The following is a 17998-nucleotide window of genomic DNA, read 5'->3' on the forward strand; positions in this document are numbered from 1 at the left end:
TTGCCGTTGGCGGGGCCCGAACCTGCGACCTTCAAATAACACATCCGACATACTCGCTTGGACACGTTTGGACATCTACATACAGTTGAGGGTCTTTTCAGATTGAAAAATATTGCTAATAAAATAACCACTCGCTTTTGAGCTGCAGCTGCAAACACAACAAAGGGTGAGCTTTTTATTGCCTTCTAAAAACACAAGGTCTAAAAAAATCTGTTGTTGGTTTCTTCAATTGTAGTGATGTCACCATACTTCTTAGTTGTTTACTTCTTTCCTTGCCTAGGTTTTTTTTTTACAGCAGCAGGTCTGTCGTCGCCCTCAATTGTCAGATGTGTTTGACTGTTCGTTCATTAGTTATGATGGAAACATGATTGTGGTTCGAAAGTACGATTTCATTCATAAAATAAAATTGTTGCTCTGATTAGAGGTCAGAAGGTGTCAGACGGCCCTGTCATTGTCTTGAAGTGCGCATGACACTAGTCTTTCTTGCTCGAGATAACTTAGTCGCAACCCCCATGTTCAACGGGCACTTTGTTTTTACCCGAGTAATAAGTTTACTTCCCATATGCTGGTGGGATATCGGCTTTGCATTGCTCAACCTTGTGCTGCAGTGTAGTCGAATGGTTACTTCCAGAGCCTGGCTGAGGTGTTCCGCTGCTTCATCTGCATGGAACGGCTGCGGGATGCCCACCTGTGTCCCCATTGCTCCAAGCTTTGCTGCTACGCCTGCATTCGAGTGAGTCGCGAGGGGCATTTCTTTCTTATTTTTATTATAGTTACTTAAAGTACGCCAAAGAGCAACCATCGCTGCTGACCCGGAGGTCGCGGGATCAAATCCTGGTCATGGCGGCCACAGTTCTACAGAGTTGAAAATGCTCAAGGCCCGTGTACTTATATGTGGGTGCTCGTCGAAGAATTCTAGGTGGTTTCAATTTCCAAGGCACTCCACGGTGTCCCTCATAATTTTGTTCTGGTTTTGGCACATAGAGCCCTCAAAATTATTATTCTTTGTTGCTAAATAATAAGCTTAAATCAAAGCTGCATTTTCGGTTAACTCAACAAAGAAGTTTCATTGCTTGTGTGGTAAATGTTGGCCAAGTTTGCATTTCTCAGGATTTCGCGCTTAAACCTCAGCACCTGTGCATAAACCTGATTTCATGCATATCACGCAAAAGTGCTTTATCTCATTTGGGCTGTTTTCGAAAGCGTGAGGATACGAGTCATAGGGGCAACATCAGCATTGTTCAGGAAGATTTTCTTATTTCTAGAAAACTGACTTACAGTCTCATTTAGAGTCCGTATGCTTTCATTTGTCCAATAATTTGGCAGTGTTCTGAATTATTCTAATTTCTTGGTTAACAGAAAATTGTAGGGTGACTTTTTTGAAAAAGATGCCTCTCCCACATTCACTTCTCAAAACAAAGCGAATGTGTCTTGATATGTGAAGCACTCTTTTCGTTAATCTCCACTCAGTTTTTTCAGCTTCGGTGCTTGCTCTCTAATTTTTTAGTAGTTTTTTCAACTATTTAAATGTTCCTTCACCTTGCAAGTTTTTATGCTCCTTGTTTCTCGTACTCAGTCCACAGCTCTGTCTTGTAACCAATCTCCATACTTAACTTATTTGTCACGATAAGTGGCCAATGGGGACAGGTCTCATGGGCACTGAAGTGAGTTACGGTGAGCTTTGCTAGCACAGTTTCAGCTTGTGATGCTGGGATGAACTAATGACGTATTCGGTTGGCCGCTCTGGTCCTCTCGCTCAGAGTCACCAGGTGCAGAGGCATCTCGCAATCGGAGAGCGAGAGGCAGCGTACCTACCGTATACATCGGTGATCTCAGAGCGCTGGAACAGCGCGCCTGTAGCACCACCGCGTAGCAGGAAGCTGCCGGGTAAACATTACTGCGCCACGTCAACAAGTGGTGCCGATCACTTCATTGGACATTTCTGACATGTCTGACCTATATTATATTCTTTCCCTCTTTCCGACATGGGTGCATGTAGTGAGAGCCTTCTGAGCTCAGCACATAAATGCGGCGATCATCCTCGTCCGAACTGCTATCTTCAAAGCAAATCACGAGGCTGTCTGGGAGCTGCTGTAACCACAGCATTGACGTCTCCTCCGCCATCGCTAGCCACCTTGTTATTGACATGGGGCATTTATGGCTTCGTAGATGTAAATTCACCCCACACATGCACAAAAACGCCATTAACAATGCACGTGCACGAAGTATTGCGCGCCCGGCAATACCCCCTTCCGATATGCATGCTCGCGCTCCTCACTTGGTTCACCTGTCGGCAGCCACGTGATTGGCTGACTTGTGTCACGTGACCCATCTTTTTGGTCAGATCGCGCCATGCTCTCACTTCGAAGTCAGAGTGGTTGGGAGCGCTCTGAGGCTGAGGCTCTGAAAGAACAAACTGAAGATAGTCCAAGCACTGGAATTCTACCAACTGAAGCCACAGCCACTTTTCAGGGCGCTCCAGAGTGCTCGAAACATCTTAACTGAATACGCCATAAAACTGAAATGGAAGTAGATGCTGTCCAGTTTTATTTTACAATCTGTTTTTCACATGTGTAAGTCCACATCTTCGTGCATTAACTCATTGACTCGTTTCTTTATTTTGTACATGCTACTCAGCATTGCATAGGGACTGGAATTTCATATATTTTCTTTTTGATTAATTTTTGTTAAACAGTTTTATTCGGCAACACATAATTATCTTTGATTGTGTAATATGCAGGATTATAGAATACAGGTTTTCAGCAAATACCCTGTGAGAGTAATGCTCGTCATTTTTGCACACATCATTTTTGCATACAATGAGGCTAAAATAATTTGCCACAGCTATAATGATAATAAAGGGACTAATTAACCAAACTGATTAGCTTTTTAGGTATTGTCTTAAGGGAATTGTGTACAATAGAAAGTAATACCATGGTCCCTCAATACTTTTTGCTGGTCATGAAACTTCCGCGAAAGTTTCATATAGGGACAAAAGTGGCCACCAGAGGCGCCACCGTATACAGGAGGGCATTGATCTGCCGCGCTTGGTAGGGCAGGTGCGCGTTCACAGAAGTGTTTGCCGTCAAATACACTTCTTCAGATATTTTCCTTCTCCGTGTTCTCGCTAACAAATCATAGCAGTGATTAGTATTGTCAATATTGTACATGATGCGCGTTGTCAAATTGCCCACGTCATTGATTGCTGGCAATGTTTTGACTGAGAGTATCTGTCAAGTGGTGGATGTGTTCGTGACATTTTTTACATTTCTCGATTTCTATATAGTCGCTTTCGGGCTTAAACCGAACACTTTCTTTTCTTTGTTCACTTAGATATCTCTTTCAATTTTTTTCAGCTTTTTATGTGCAAAATATTTCTGTTTAACGGAGATAAATTTGTATGCCATTTACATAGCAGTGGGTAGCATTTTGAACTTAGCAACAACGCTGCACCTTGCAAGGAAATGTCGGCGAAATTCTCGGCACATTTTTTTGCTGCAATTACTGGGAATTGTCAAGAATTCCAAACTGCCATGAACACAGGTACATAGAGTTTATTTAAATCTGCGTGGATGAAACTGTGGATGAAAAGTTGGGAGATAGAGTGAATGACACAAAAAAGATCACTGAAAAAAAAAAGTTATGCCCCTGGTTTTCTCCCTCCTCTGGCCGGACAGGATGGGCGACCACCATCACGAAACAGTTTGTTTTGTTCGTGCGTAAAAAATTGCAGACGGCACTCAATAAAAAGTGCACAACTTCTGCCTTGGTGCTCACAAAATGTGTTCCACAGCCAACATTGGCCGAGGAAGTGCGGTCGTCCAGCAAGATGTTTTCAACAATGTTCATGTAGACATTGGCACAGGCTATATTGTCTATGGTGCGCATTTCATCATGTTCCTCCACAATTTGCAAGAGGCGCAATAGTTGCTCCGATGGCACTTGTAAAAATTCTCTCGTCTTAATTGCAGTCAATGCAGTTAGCTCTCGGGAGTTCCTTCTAAGTGTTTGGAGGCAGTTCTTGCAGCTTATTTTAGCAAACTTCTTTGCAACATAGCCGCCAAGGTAATCCAAAATGCAGTCCCTCGTTGACTCCGGATGAATCGTATCTTGCATGCATTCAGCAGGCTCCAGCAGTATATCATCAAAAAGAACCGCCAAGGTATCAATCTGAAACGTAAATATTTTTTCATACCACAATGGCAAGAGTGAGAAATTTGAAAAGTGAAAAAGCAGAATAGAAGCTCGTTGTATATCATACGACCAGACGTGCATGTCATTAGCATCAAAGGGCTAGACAACATTCAGCACATTTCCATACGATGGAGAGACACCCTACGAACAGCGTTGGTGTGCTATTAAAATGTTTACCTGATTAACAGTAGGTTGTTTATGTTGAAAGAGATCCTGCATTTTTAATAGGAGACGTGGACCATCCCCTTCAAGAGAGGCTCGCTGTGGCGGACAGATCAAGTTGTTCACCGAGAGCAGCCGGTAAAATGAACAAAAATTGCTGAACCATTGGCTGTGCCCCTGCTCCAGCAACATGCCTTGCTATGCCAAAAAACCTCTGAAAGAGAGAAAAGTGCAAAGAAAATGTCTTCAACTAGCGAAAAGGTTTAAATTTACCTCGAGGTGGTCTTGTCCAAAGTTTCCAACTAAAACATAGCGAAAGCCACATTTCAGCAGCTTTTCAACAAGCGTCACTGTGCTGTGCAGTCATTCTCAGAGCATTGCATGTTGGCTTGCTCAGGAAGAAGAGTTGCTTTTGCTTTGGTAAACTCTGGTTGTAAGTGTGCCACCTGTCAAGCCACTCGATGTTCTCCTTCAGTGTCTGAAAAACAATCTGATTTAATTGGAACTTCAAAGGAAGCGACCATAGCTTTGAAATATTAGGGTTTACAGCAATGTGTTCTGCTTGATTATACTGCACATCTTGTGGCCTCTTGGAATTTAAGCAGACGAATAGAATATTCGTTCGTCTCGCAAAATTCGAGGTTGCTTTGGAGCCACGAAGTTTCACACATTCTTCTCTACTGCGATAGAAGTCCATTGCTTTAGCAGTGCTTTCACTGAAGAGCTAAAAGATTTTAGAGAAGTTATATGGCAGAGTGCTGTATTTTCATGAAGGAACAGCACTTTTTGATACATACTAATAATTAATGACACATGCTAGAGCAGACTTGCCTGGACAGCAAGTTTCACACTCAGTTTTTGGAAAGCGTTGGGCCTGATGTATGCTTTCGTAAGCTTTGGCACAGCTTGAAGTCCAACTTGCTGCTCCTCGTAGTCTAGCAGAGCTTCAAAGTGGAAATGCTGTATTTCTTTGTCACCAGGCAACTGTTACATTAAGAAAAAGCCTGTGAGACAAAACAGCCAGAGCACTGTGTGATGACTTATCTTAAACTGTGTTTTACCCACCAGAAATTTTCCAGCCTTCAGAAGGTTATTCCTGATGCTCTAGAAGATGTGAGGTGGGTCAATTATGGCCTGAATGAATTCGGAGGAGTCACATGGATGCTCAAATGACGTTGATACTCTGGCGATATCGCCGCTGACACCTAAAAGGAAGACATTTCTATTATTAAGATCACGTACTAGATACCATGAGGATAAATAATGTGTATAAATATTTACCCAAAGAGTTCAATGCTGATCGGTTCGAAGTAGAGTTATTGCAAGTGACTGCATCCACAACGACATTGGCATTCGACAGGAGTACAATGCAATGCAGGAGCAGTTTAGTAATAGCGGAGCCTGGTGCAGCCCCTGACGTGCAAAACGCTCCGACAGTCTGCGACCAGCCACCGAGGAATGGTCGGAAAAGGAACACTAACACATGGTCACCATCTTTCACTTGGCCTGTAGGCTTTGTGTGCTCTGCTAAGTCGACCTTTCCAAGCAGTGTCATATCCGATTCCCTTACATGAAGGCTCCTTCTCACGCTCATCTCGTCAAGTATCAGGACCCCTAAAGAAAAAAAATAATATTTCAGCTGTTTACCTAAAGTCCAGAAAAATCGAATGCAAAAAAATAAAAATTGATACCTCGGCGTTCTCTCTCTGGAATATTTCCCACTTTGTCTTTGAGAATGGCAAATAAATTTTCATCAAATCCAAAGCCGGCCTTCAGATTTTTTAGGTAGGAGTAGAGTGTGCGAGGGTGTGGTAGAGGCAGAAAATTATTCTCGTGAAGAAATGTATAAACTGCTGTCGATTTGATTGTCAGCAGTAAACAGTCGTAAAGCCATTCTTTTTTATACCTGCAATGAATAAAATGCAGATTTTTGTGTTCACGATTCAGCGACAGCACCAGCAAACAGCACTATCAAAGTAAAACAAAATATTGCATTTTTGTCCACCGCATCACTTTTCAGTTTCTATCATTATCCAGAAAGAAAACGTGCACACTCCGAAAACCGCACTTCACATAAAACTCCAAACACACTTCACAAACGGGATCTTACCGTGCTGCTTTCGTAGACTTCATATTTGCCTTCATGATGCACTGGTCTATAATGAGCTTCTCGCGGTCTGACAGCTTGTGAATATCTCCGTACATTCCATCTTTTTTATTCGCGTGCGCCTCCGCTTTTGCGAGTTTCCGCTGGCATGATTGAAGCTGTTGCTTCACGCTGCGAAGTTGCGCCTTCACTCTCTGCAGCTCCGATGCTGAACAAACTGGGACCTCTGTTTGACACTCTGCATCAGCGAAGCCTGGGCGATTCTCAGTTCTTACAACATCTGCAAAGACTGACAAAGAGTATATTTCATAAGAGAAGGAGCCAATTTTGTTAGCGTATAGTGAGCGAAATTTGTTAGCATAGTGAGCGGCTAGGATACTTGCAAGCTTTGTGCCAGACTTACCGTCGATTTCTTCGTCGGCTGCAGTAAAGACGTCCGCATTCGCAACTGTCGCATCACGGTCTAGAGAAAGCTCTCGCGGCCTTTTTACAGGTGGGCGCTTTGTTAGTCCACGTGAATGCTGTTTTGGTTTGGAGAGGTAAGCAGGCAAACCTTCGAAAATTCTTGGCGCGGCGCCTTCCACCAGTCTTGGCCGATCTCGAGGCAGTGAAACGATGTTCCCATTCACTGTACACACGTCCGCACTTACGATGTAACTTGAATCGAATTCGCATACGCGAACATACTTCGAGTCGAACGAAAATCCGACAGTCTCTTGTCGCAGGATTGCACGTTTCCACCTGTCGCGTTGTTGTCCGTCGGCTGGTAAACAGAACAGGGAGACTTTTTCGACGTTGCCCTTGTATCCCAAGCGACATCCCGGCACACAGCAGGTGTTGGGCATCGCGGTCACGACGAGGTGACCGCGAAAAGAGAAAAAAAAGGTGCAAGCAGCACAAACAACACCACTCCGCGCTCACACTCGGCTAATGGCGGCTAGCAGCAGGCGGCTTCCTCGTCCCCCTTGTAGCTACGCCAGCGCCGCGGCGCGGAAAGTGCGGGCGGTATATGAAGCTCTCTCATTGAGTTACGCGGGAGTTTCATGACCAGTAAAAGTATTGAGGGACCACGGTAATACTTTGTGACAGTTTCTGGCATACTGTTCTTTTTCATCATGAGAGTTGCAAATTATTAGAAATAATCATAATTGATTTTTAATAGCTGTATCAAAAATGACTGCATTAAATAAATGCAATCCCTTTGTTACATCAGGCAAGAATCAGACAGACAGGAAGACAAGCTTTGGAATGAAGATCCCATCGACACCATCGTTCAAAAGCTTCACTGTCTCAAGATAGATAGATTATTTTTAACCTGTATTTGAGATGTGTGGCAGCTTGGGCTAGTTGGTATGACATGACGTGTCTATCGTGTCCTTCTTGTCTCTGTGTCGTCGTTCTGTTCTCGCGCTATAACTATCATCATGTATTTGAGAGTTTTGAAGGAGTAAACAGAGACAATGAATGTGTCGCAGCGCTGGCTGACAGAGCAGCGGTCTCAGTGCCCGCACTGCCGCGCCTCCCTGCACCTGCACGAGCTGGTCAACTGCCGCTGGGTGGAGGAGGTCACTCAGCAGCTGGACACCCTCCAACTGAGCACGGCAGCAGCCACAGCCGCGACTACCGGAGAGGCGGCCAAGCCCGGCTCCCCTGAGCCACGTGACCAAGAGCGCTGCCAGCACCACAAGGGTGAGAAGCTGAGTGTCTACTGCTGGAACTGCCGCCTCTGCATCTGCCACCAGTGTGCCCTCTGGGGTGGAACGGTAAGGAACCCGACACAGGTTTCCCCTATGCCTAGGGCAGTTCTGGTTTTCACCCACCTCTGGTCCTAAATTTGTGCATAGGTCCGAGTGGGGAAAAAGAAGATGCGTAGATGAAATGTGCATTTTGTTATATTTATTCTATGCTGTGATGAATAGCACAAAAAAGGAGATCAAAGCTTGCATATTTCCGGTTTTACTAGTGGCACTTTCAGCTGGTTAATCGTATGTTCTCTGGCAGCACACTTCCTCCTTACAGAGTCAAAATCGCTTGCTTCGAACGCACTTGCGGGGTTGCAAGCTCTGCGCGTGTATTACAGTGCTCCAGCCAGTTACACTTAGTATTCTAGTAGTTCTATTAGTACTGTTACATTTGTTCTGGTAACTCACCTAGGCCTCCTCTGACACCAAAGTCGTCATAAGGGCTGAGCAAAGCCTTGAATAGTTGCAGGCGGCATGTCAGTGGTTGAATGTGCCAAAGGTGTTGCATCTGCTCCCTGTAGAGTGGTGATGCAAGCATGAGGCTGACACCACTCCGTTGTAGCCATGTACTAAAAAGAGCCACTGGGGTTATTTAGACAGCCACTCTTGCATGCACCAGACAGTATTGGTCTACTCTAGGCTCATGTACACCAGTGCTTTTCCAGAATAGAGAAAACCAATAGCTTTACAATAAGTTGCAGAAGCTTTGCACTGGTGCTGCGCACCTACTCTCAACGGATTACTGCTGGGAAGCTGTTCAGTGACACATTCTGCCCAGAGCTGGCCTTCCTCTTGTTGCAAAAATGGCCTTCGAACTTTCGGTGTGCTAGAGCGGCTCTTCTGGCTCTCTGTTTTAGCACTGCGGCCATGTGTTCAAGCCCCTGGAGGAGGTACACGCTCAGCAGGTGGCAGCCGTGCGGGAGCAGGTGGGGGCCTTGCGCCGCCGTCTCGTCCACCTGTTGGGGTTGGTGGCACAGGTGGAGCGCTCGGTCGAGGCCGTGCGACAGGCCAAGGACCTGCGTGTCCACGAGATACGCAATGCCGTCGAGCACATGATTGCACGCCTGGACGCCCAGCTGAAGGGGCGCCTGCTTTCGCTTGTTGGTGAGTAACCTCTCTGTTGGGGTAGAGTGAGATGAGATAATAAGAGATGATGTCTAGGACAAAGGATCTTGTTGAAGCACAATGCCACCTGATGTGATGCACACATACAGTGCCATTTGTAGAAAGAGAAAGATTTCCAGCTGACATTGGAAATTGTGGAAGCTTGAACTAGTTGGTATGACATGACGATAGTTATTGCGCGAGAACAGAACGACGACACAGAGACAAGGACATGAGCGCCATGTCCTTCATGTCCTTTTTGTCTCTGTGTCGTCGTCCTGTTCTCGCGCTATATTTATCGTTGGGAATTAATTGTGAATTCAAAGCTGCGTGTTGCGCGATAATGTTTGGCCGAAGAGCTGTCTGATGTACCATCACATACTGTTACAGACTGTAGCAGCAATGGGCAAGTGTGGCAGCAGAAACTGTTGGTGGTCTATCAGTAGGAGGGGACCTTAGAGTACTGCCACATGTTGCCTGTTCTATGAAGCTGCACCGGCACCTGTGCCTCACTCTGTTCTTTCTTTGCAGCTCAGAAGAATGCCCTCACCCAGGAGACTGAACAGCTGGAGCAGCTGCTGCAGGCTGCAGAAGCGCAGCTTAGCTCGTGCTCGCGCTCAGAGCTCATTGCCCGCTCGCCCGAGATAGTGCGTCGGCTGGGGGAGTTGCTGCAGCGGCAGCCCCCCTGTTCTCCCCCTCTGCTGCTGCTGCCCGGGGGTGGCCAGGAGTTCCCCTCGGAGATGGTACCCCCGTACGAGTCGAGCGCCTTCCTGTTGCGCAACTTTTCAGTGCTGCAGCAGCGTGCCGACCCAGTCTACAGCCGGCCCCTCACCACCTCGGGGCTCACGTGGAGGCTCAAGGTGTACCCGGTAGGTGCTTCTGTATTGCATCCGAGACATGTAAAAAATTGAGTGTGATTTTTTTCTAAGTGCACCGTTTCCTACTTGCACACCTCGCTACTTTACTGTGTCTGTGAAATTCATTTCGGTAGTATCTTTTGTTCGTTTAACTGTGAACAGCAGTTCCGAACTAGGAGAGTGGGTTGAGTGTTATAGGTGTTATATTCAGCAGCAATGACAACGAGCATTCTTTGTGTGCCTCTGAAGTTATGCATGTTCTCAGCCTTGCCAGATTGGTGAGGGATACCTAGCCAGAATAAAACACACGCTTGTTTAAAGTGCACTTTGCGTGTGTGTACTTACCTTGTCAATCCAGCCCATCCAACTGAACCTGGAGTGCGTAATATGGGCCTGCACATTGTCGTACCCACTGCCATGTAACTCACCGCTGACTGGCAAGTTGGACCATGCATTACATTCAAGGCATCTTCAGCTGATAAATTGGACCAGTTGATTGCATAGAATGTTTTTATTCTGAATTCTTTATCTAAATATTTTTGTTGTGCAGGGAGCGTTTAAAGGCTTTGTGTGTAACACATCTCGTATTCACTCGCATAATTCCCGCACCCCCCACATTGCCCAACAAAAATACAGCTTTTGTGTCTCACATAAATGTTGCCTTGTGTTGAGCCTGTGGTTGTGTTGTTAAGGTAAGTCTTAATGAGTACTTCTCAAAGCTTGCAGCTAGTTCCTGGCGTGAGAACCCCAATTTGTGGCCACTTCACTTTGTCTTTCGCTCTGTACGTTTTCGGGAAAAATTTTCTCGCGTAATTCTGGCACCCCCTCCAGCATTTCATCGTTTCTTTACACAAAAAAAAAGTGGGAGGATTATGCGAGTAAACACCGTACAAAGTAGAGAGAAATGTTTTGGTAACTTACTTTTGGCAGTGCCTTCATTGCAAGTCTGGGGACTTGGCTTCTCCATTTGTTTCTCGGGAATGGGTATCAGGCATCATTTTGCATAGCTTTACGTTTGGTGCTGCAGGATGGAAATGGCGTTGTAAGGGGAAACTACCTGTCTGTCTTTCTGGAACTTACAGCTGGTCTGCCAGAGACATCCAAGTAAGTGGTCTGTCTGCTCAAGAATAGCTCATTGATGAGTTGGAGGAGCTAACATTTGGGAAAAGCAGCGATACGAGAGTGGCTGAATAGGTTTTCTTGTTGTTGGCTCCTTCCATACTGTGAGAGAAATGGGTGTTTTTTGTAAGTTATAGGCCATTTTTTTGCTGAAGGAACTACTGCACCTAACATTTTATTTGATACATAGACGAACAGCAAAATAAACAATGTAATAAAGCACACAAGTTTCATTTACAAGATTTATGCGAGTAATTAAATTGCCAATTTCCAGACTGCACGGCAAAATTAAACAGAGTTTGTAAAAACTCACTTCTACCTTACAAGAAAAAATGTTAGTAGAGATTATGAGATACGCAATACAACTGTCGGCTAATAGGTGTCATCTCTGAAGATATTCAAGCTCTTTCATTGAACAGGATTTGCCTGAGAAAAATCTTACTGTAAGTGCTAAAACTGGGTGTGTGAGGCTGCAAAGCAGTTCGGTGGTTTAAGGCATAGCTCAATGTCGCATTTCTTCCACCAAGCTCTTGTTTTCTGTTTTTTTTCCGAGTCGCACTTGCATTTTTTGCAGTTTTCATAAGTTTTCATCTTGGTGGGCTGGTGCCGAAACGAAAACCGGGATGACCTGAAGCAGAAAGCGATGCTGGTGGATGTTCTGGGCTGGTTTGCATTGTCAATGCTGTTTGATTCAAAGTCTGCCAAAAAGGCAGCATTCTCTAAGTTCCTGCTGCTTGTTAAATTGATAAAATCAGCCACAAACACCCCAGAATGCCAATAGCTGCTATCTTTCGAAGTACGTGCTTGTGTTGTATCTGGTGGTGTGCACATGTGCACTTAGGAAGAGTGCAGATGCCGACATTGTTTTGTGTTTGTGGCTGACTTTTGCCATTTAACAAGCAGCAAGGAGTCTGAGGATGTTGCCTTTCTATGGAATCTTTGAGCAACAGCGGTGCAATCAGCCCAGAACATAGGTCAGCTTACTTTTTGCTTGGGGTCTCCTCAGTTCTTGGAAAGCACTTTATTTCTGTGAGCAATTATTGTAACTAGGCTAGAGCTTAGTACCTGAGCATAACTGCCTAAGAAGGCAAAAGAATATCATACTTAGTTATGCCTATTGGCCATGGCAGCTTAACAGGTAAAGTGTCATGCTGCTGAGCTCAAGGACGCGGCTTACATTCCCAACCTTGGCAGCAGGATTTGGATGGAAGCAAAATGCAGAAGTGCCCATCTACTTATAATCAAGCGCATGTGAAAGAACTACAAATTGTCACAAACAATACAAAGTCCCACACTCTGGAATCCCTGATGATCATATCGTGATTTGGCACATGAGAATATCATTATTTGGCACCTCAGAAATGAATATTAATTTACTTATTAGGCAACTCGGAGTGGGATTCTTGCAACATTAAACTCTAAATTATTATTATAGCCATAGCATGTCAACACAAATGAAACATAGTGCACTCAAACCTCATAATAACAAAGTAGGAAAGTGTAACTTTAAGAGTTTGTTTTTTTAGGCACAGTAATAATGAGAACTAACAGATGTATTATAATAAAGTAAGTTGTTATATCCGAAAGTTCATTATAAAGGATATTCCTAACACTTTTCATTGCCAGACTATTTCTAATTTACTTCATTATAACTAATATTTTGTTATATCTGTGTTCGTTACATTGAGGTTTGAGTATTCCCGTGCATCACTATGCATAGGTACGAGTACCGTGTGGAGATGAGCCACCAGGGAGGGGATCCGAGCAAGAACATAGTGCGCGAGTTTGCCTCGGACTTTGAGGTTGGCGAGTGCTGGGGCTACAACAGATTCTTCCGTCTCGACCTCCTCGCCTCCGAGGGTTACCTCAGTGGAGACACCCTTCTACTGCGCTTCGAGGTGTGTGCCTTTTCTCTATGTCACTATGTTTCTCTTGTTCATAGTTTATTATTTTCTTGTACCCCACTCCCCTCTGTAAAGCTATGTGCGATTGAGGGTAAAATAAATGAAATGAAAACACATCAGCGAAGTTTTACTGTGCTGACCATTGTTTTTTTGAAAGTTTACGTGCTTTCACATCAATATTCCGTCGCCAAATTTTTGTAAAGAACGCTACATAGTGTCACTACTCCTTTAGAGTCATTAGAAACCAGCTGGTCTTACAGTATCTTTTTCTTTTGCACCACAAAGTACTCGAGCTAAGCTATTGCAAAGGAAATTGATTGACATTGTTAGAGTGCAAGCTTGTTTTGTAGTCCTCACGTAGCAGTCTCTCTCTTTGCTGTAAGTGTTGTTTGCTAAGTGATGCACTATCTTGACAAGCATGTGGTGAGCCTGTCTCTTCAGCATTGCTGCAGCTGCAGCACACCTGCACTATTCAGCTTAAATTATACTTTGTACTAAACTGTTTATGTCTTGATTTGATTTTAGCCCCTCATTTGGTGTCAGTTATGGAAACGCTAGCACCAATCGCATAGATGTTGGGCAAGTCTCTCTTCGCCATGTCCTTCTTGCAAATGCATAGGTGCGGCCGCCCACCTTCTTCCACAAGTGTCGGGACCAGCAGTGGTACCTGGCACAGCTGCAGGCGCAACAGGCCCAGCTGATGCAGCAGGTGCAACAGCTCAAGGAGGTGCGTGTGTGTGGCACCTCACATTTCTGTTTTCCTTCATGCCTTGTCCCAACTTGTGTGCGAAAAAACTGGCGTTCTGCTGTTTTCTGTAATCAAGCTCGGTTTGAGTTGTGGTGGTCTCGTAGTTCGAACCACTTTGGATTTGGGCCTTGTGCACCCCAGGGCCGTGTCTGCACTTGCCTTGCGCAATACAGTGCATCAACGCGAACACGCACTGAACCTGCAGAAGCACTGAGTGCTGCACAGCCATGCCCTTACGTTGTTACAATCTCCTTACATTCTTATGCTATGTTGTCAGCTGATTGGCCATGTTCATGTCATGTCCTGCCTTGGTAGCTTAGTGCCTAATGTGTTTTGCTGCTTAGCTCGAAAACGCGTTTGAATTCTGGCCACAGTAGCTGCATTTCAATGAGGTTGAAATGCAAAAGCACCCACGTGCTCAGATTCAGGTGCGCATTAAGAATCCCAGGTAGTGGAAATTAGTAAAGAGTCCCCTTTTAGACATGTCTGGTAATCATTTCATTTAAATTTCAATTTTATGTTGTGTTTGTGATGGTTGCCTGTTTTGATGTTAACAAGTATACTGTAGTTAAACTGAGAACTGCAGTGGAGGTGGTGTTCCTGCTATACTGTCAGAGTGAACAGTAACATCCTCTTCATTCTAGCCCTCAGAAGTGGCACTTTACAATTGTGATCATCTGCTCGAAGAATTCGGTTTATGTGCAGCCAACTGTGGCAGGTGTCTCCATCCTGAGTTAGAGAAGCCCACTAACACAGTTGAGATGGCAGCAGCGTACCTTATCATTTCAATATTAAGTGGGCACCACCTCTCTTACTTTTCCTTGCACCAAGTGGTAAGCCAGCTTCTATGGCGTTCCGACTTGAACTGGAGACAGCGAGGCACTCGCACCGTAGGAAGTCAAACATTTTGACCGAATAGATAACAGCTTCGCTGAAATTAATCCATGAATCGACAAAACTAGAAACTTCACCTGTGTGATTTGGTGTGTCATGGTTTTTCTTTGACGGGCGCGTTTCGTCCTCTTGACCTTTTCCACACCTGACACAAATTAGCTTGATTTTGGAGTTTTTCTAAAAGAATTCTTTTTGGTCATTTCCTTCAGAGGCTGACTGCTGAAATAGCGAAGAACGAGGCGAGCTCCTACACCTCCGAGAATGCCGCCGGTGAGCTATTTACGTGCTTAGTATTTCTAAGACTGGTTCCCTTTTTTTTATAATGCAAGGGGAACGAAATGTCATTGCAATGACAATTAAATGGCAATCTCATGTGTTTGAAGCATCGACTAGAATTTCTTGTGTCGCATTTTTAAAAGTCTGAAATGGAAAAGTGTGCTTTTGGAGATTGACGTCACATCTGTTCATATCTGGAACTCTGATTCATATGGCGGATGTGTCATGAGGTACAGCTGTTTTATGAAAACGCCATAGCCACCTTATACCCCTGTTACACGGGCACTTAAAAGTATTTTAAGTAAGCAGTCTTTTTCCGAAAAGGAGTTCCTGACAGCAGACACACGGCACAGAGCGAACTCCTTTTCAGAAGCAGTGTTTTTCGTAAACGGAGTTCGTCGATCTCTTTTACGGCTCCGAATGAGTAGCCTCGAAACCAGTGGGCGCCAGCAATTTTCAAGTAGTCGGAAAAAAAGAGCGAATGCTTCTTTTTTTGTCACCAAAACTCTTTGTAAAAACAAATTTCATATTCTGCAGAAGGTGTAATGAACTCTTTTAATGGTTATTTCCTTTTCTACACTCGTAAGCAGCTACAACGCGTCGGCAATATCACGTGGTGACACTCGGTCTCGCGCAGCGCTATTTTGCACAAGCGAGGAAAGCGTGGCAGTCGTGTGTTTGCCCGTCATTCAAGTGGTCAAGCTTGAATAGGGCAATGCCGACTCGCTTCTCAGGACTGATGGTTTCACGCATGCTGGTGCACTGTCTTTCGAGCTCACTGCGCAAGCTCTTCACAATGAAACGAAAGGTGGACGGGTACACTCGAAAAGATTGCCTGAAGTTCTGCTCACCGAGGGGAGGTACAGTTCCCTCGAACCACCTCTCATTTTGTCTGAAGGCCCAGATCGATCGCAGGCCTTCTCCGACAGCTCCAGTGCGCACAGCAAGGAATTGTTGAACAGCAGTTGCTGCTTGACCCTCTCCTTGGCGACTTTTGCAGCGTCTGCCTCGCTTTCCAGAGCGAGATGCAGGCCGTGAGGTTTGCGATACTCGCTTTTTCTTCCGTATGGTCGCCCATAACGTGTCGAGAGCAGTAGAGAGCAGCGTAAAACAAATACGGTAAATAAAAGCCCAGTGGTGCCAGACGGACTTGTGCACGTCGCTAGTTATGGGAATGCTTCCTTAACTAGTGCAACAAACTTTCACATTGGTGTTTCTTCATCTCTTATTCTTAAATTTATTTGAAGAAACGAGCAGTGCAACAAGTCTTTAATTTGTACATCGTGATACATAGTTTAATTTTCATTGCTTCTCTTTTAACTGCTAGCGCCACGCTTTCGCTAGCGTCTTCGAACGAAAACACTAAAAGGAGATCGTTGCTGCCGTGTGTCTGCGCCGCAAACACCTCTTTGTTAAAAGTCTTTCAACTTCGTAAAAGACCGCTTGCTTAAAAGACTTTTTGCGCGCCCGTGTGACACAGGTGTTACTCAGCATGGGCACTTAATTTAAGCCTTTATGGATGGGCTTTTGCATACTGCCAGCACTAGAGGAAAGCATTGTGTTCTTGTTGAGCTTCAGTTTCATGTAGAAATCTTTTATCAGGCAGTATGCATTGTTTTTCTAGAATAAAGCAAGAAGTGAGAATGAGAAATGAGAATTTGATCGTGCAAGTGAGTTTCTATTGACGGAAATGTTAGAGAAAGATCAATGAAGTACAGCAGGATCTCGATGATACGATTACGGTTTATGCGAATTCTTCAATAATACAAATTTTAAGGTCGTTTCGGATGGACCACATTATATAAAATGTGCTGAGATTCAGTGTTATAGGAACAGTTTCCCCAGCCACTGCAAATGATAAAAACGTGTGATTGACCGCCGCACGCAAGCGGAGCAACGCTGCTCATGTGTGGGAGGGAGGCCCATTCCGACTTGGCTTCGAAGGGACTGAGCAGCAGAACTTGCTGGAATTTTCCTCGCTTAAGTGGCTGAAAAACCGTGCCGCGAGGCCGACACGAATAAATCGGTCTGAGACCAAGTTTCCCGCCACGTGATAGCAGATCACCTTATTGCTTCGTGTCTTTGGCTACACCGGCTGCTCTAGCTCTCAAACCATGTGATGTAAACAACCAGGCACAAATTTAACATGGAGGCAAAAGCGTCTGCGGTGGATCGCATCTGCACTATCAGGAACTACCCATGCAGCATATCAAAACTAACGGTCTTGACAAAGACGCGTTCGTCGAGAGCCTGGCTTGGATTATGATTGCTGAGAACTCCGGAAGTAGAAGGAGGTGCAGCAGCAGTGAGTCAGCATGCCCCAACGTGTCTTGCTTTTGCACCGCCAACTGAATACGTGGTCGCCGCTGCTGCCAGTGCATCCGCTCTTGTCATTTCTGCTGGCATATGTTCCGAAGCAATGTTTGTAAAGGTGTAGGCTGTTTCTTCTCAGTGCTTTGCATGCATAACTAGAACTCGGTACGAATTTTAATGCTGAGGAAACAGGCAAAGTGTAATTAATTCTCAAGCGGCCATGGTGGCGGCGGCAGGAGCATGTACGAATGTGAACATTTTCGACGAGCACGGACGTGGTTTTCTGGCCGCTCTGATGTTTTCCCTTGAATACTCTAGTGTGAATTCTTCAAGACTGATTTTTTTTTTTCATGTAGACTTTGCGGCGCGGTTTTCCGGCTGTTTAAAAGGGCCCTGCACCAGTTTTTGAGCATGTTCAGAAAACACTGCCGATTGGGGGTAAAGGCTCCCGACAACACGTGAGCCAAATATTATAGCACAGAACACGGCCTGGAATTCACAATAAATTATCGAAGCCAGCTAAACATTGCTTTTCCTTCTCCCGACAAATGACAGAAGACGCTCAAAAATCACTCCTA

General features: G+C 45.0%; 1 protein-coding gene across 4 annotated transcripts in view; it reads left to right on the top strand.

Annotated features, from left to right (window-relative positions):
* The window catches only part of LOC119159552 (E3 ubiquitin-protein ligase TRIM37-like), a 60056-nt gene that overhangs the window by 11953 nt on the left and 30105 nt on the right, over positions 1 to 17998 (top strand). For all 4 annotated transcript variants that reach the window (XM_075890114.1, XM_075890112.1, XM_037412357.2 and 1 more), the window contains exons 3-10: positions 632 to 733; positions 7939 to 8226; positions 9063 to 9309; positions 9841 to 10178; positions 11194 to 11270; positions 13006 to 13183; positions 13809 to 13916; positions 15041 to 15101. In XM_075890114.1, coding sequence (XP_075746229.1) covers positions 632 to 733; positions 7939 to 8226; positions 9063 to 9309; positions 9841 to 10178; positions 11194 to 11270; positions 13006 to 13183; positions 13809 to 13916; positions 15041 to 15101 — 1399 coding nt within the window. The remainder of the gene's footprint in view (positions 1 to 631; positions 734 to 7938; positions 8227 to 9062; positions 9310 to 9840; positions 10179 to 11193; positions 11271 to 13005; positions 13184 to 13808; positions 13917 to 15040; positions 15102 to 17998) is intronic.

The sequence above is a fragment of the Rhipicephalus microplus genome, chromosome 3 (assembly GCF_043290135.1).
Source record: "Rhipicephalus microplus isolate Deutch F79 chromosome 3, USDA_Rmic, whole genome shotgun sequence".
NCBI lineage: Eukaryota > Metazoa > Arthropoda > Arachnida > Ixodida > Ixodidae > Rhipicephalus > Rhipicephalus microplus.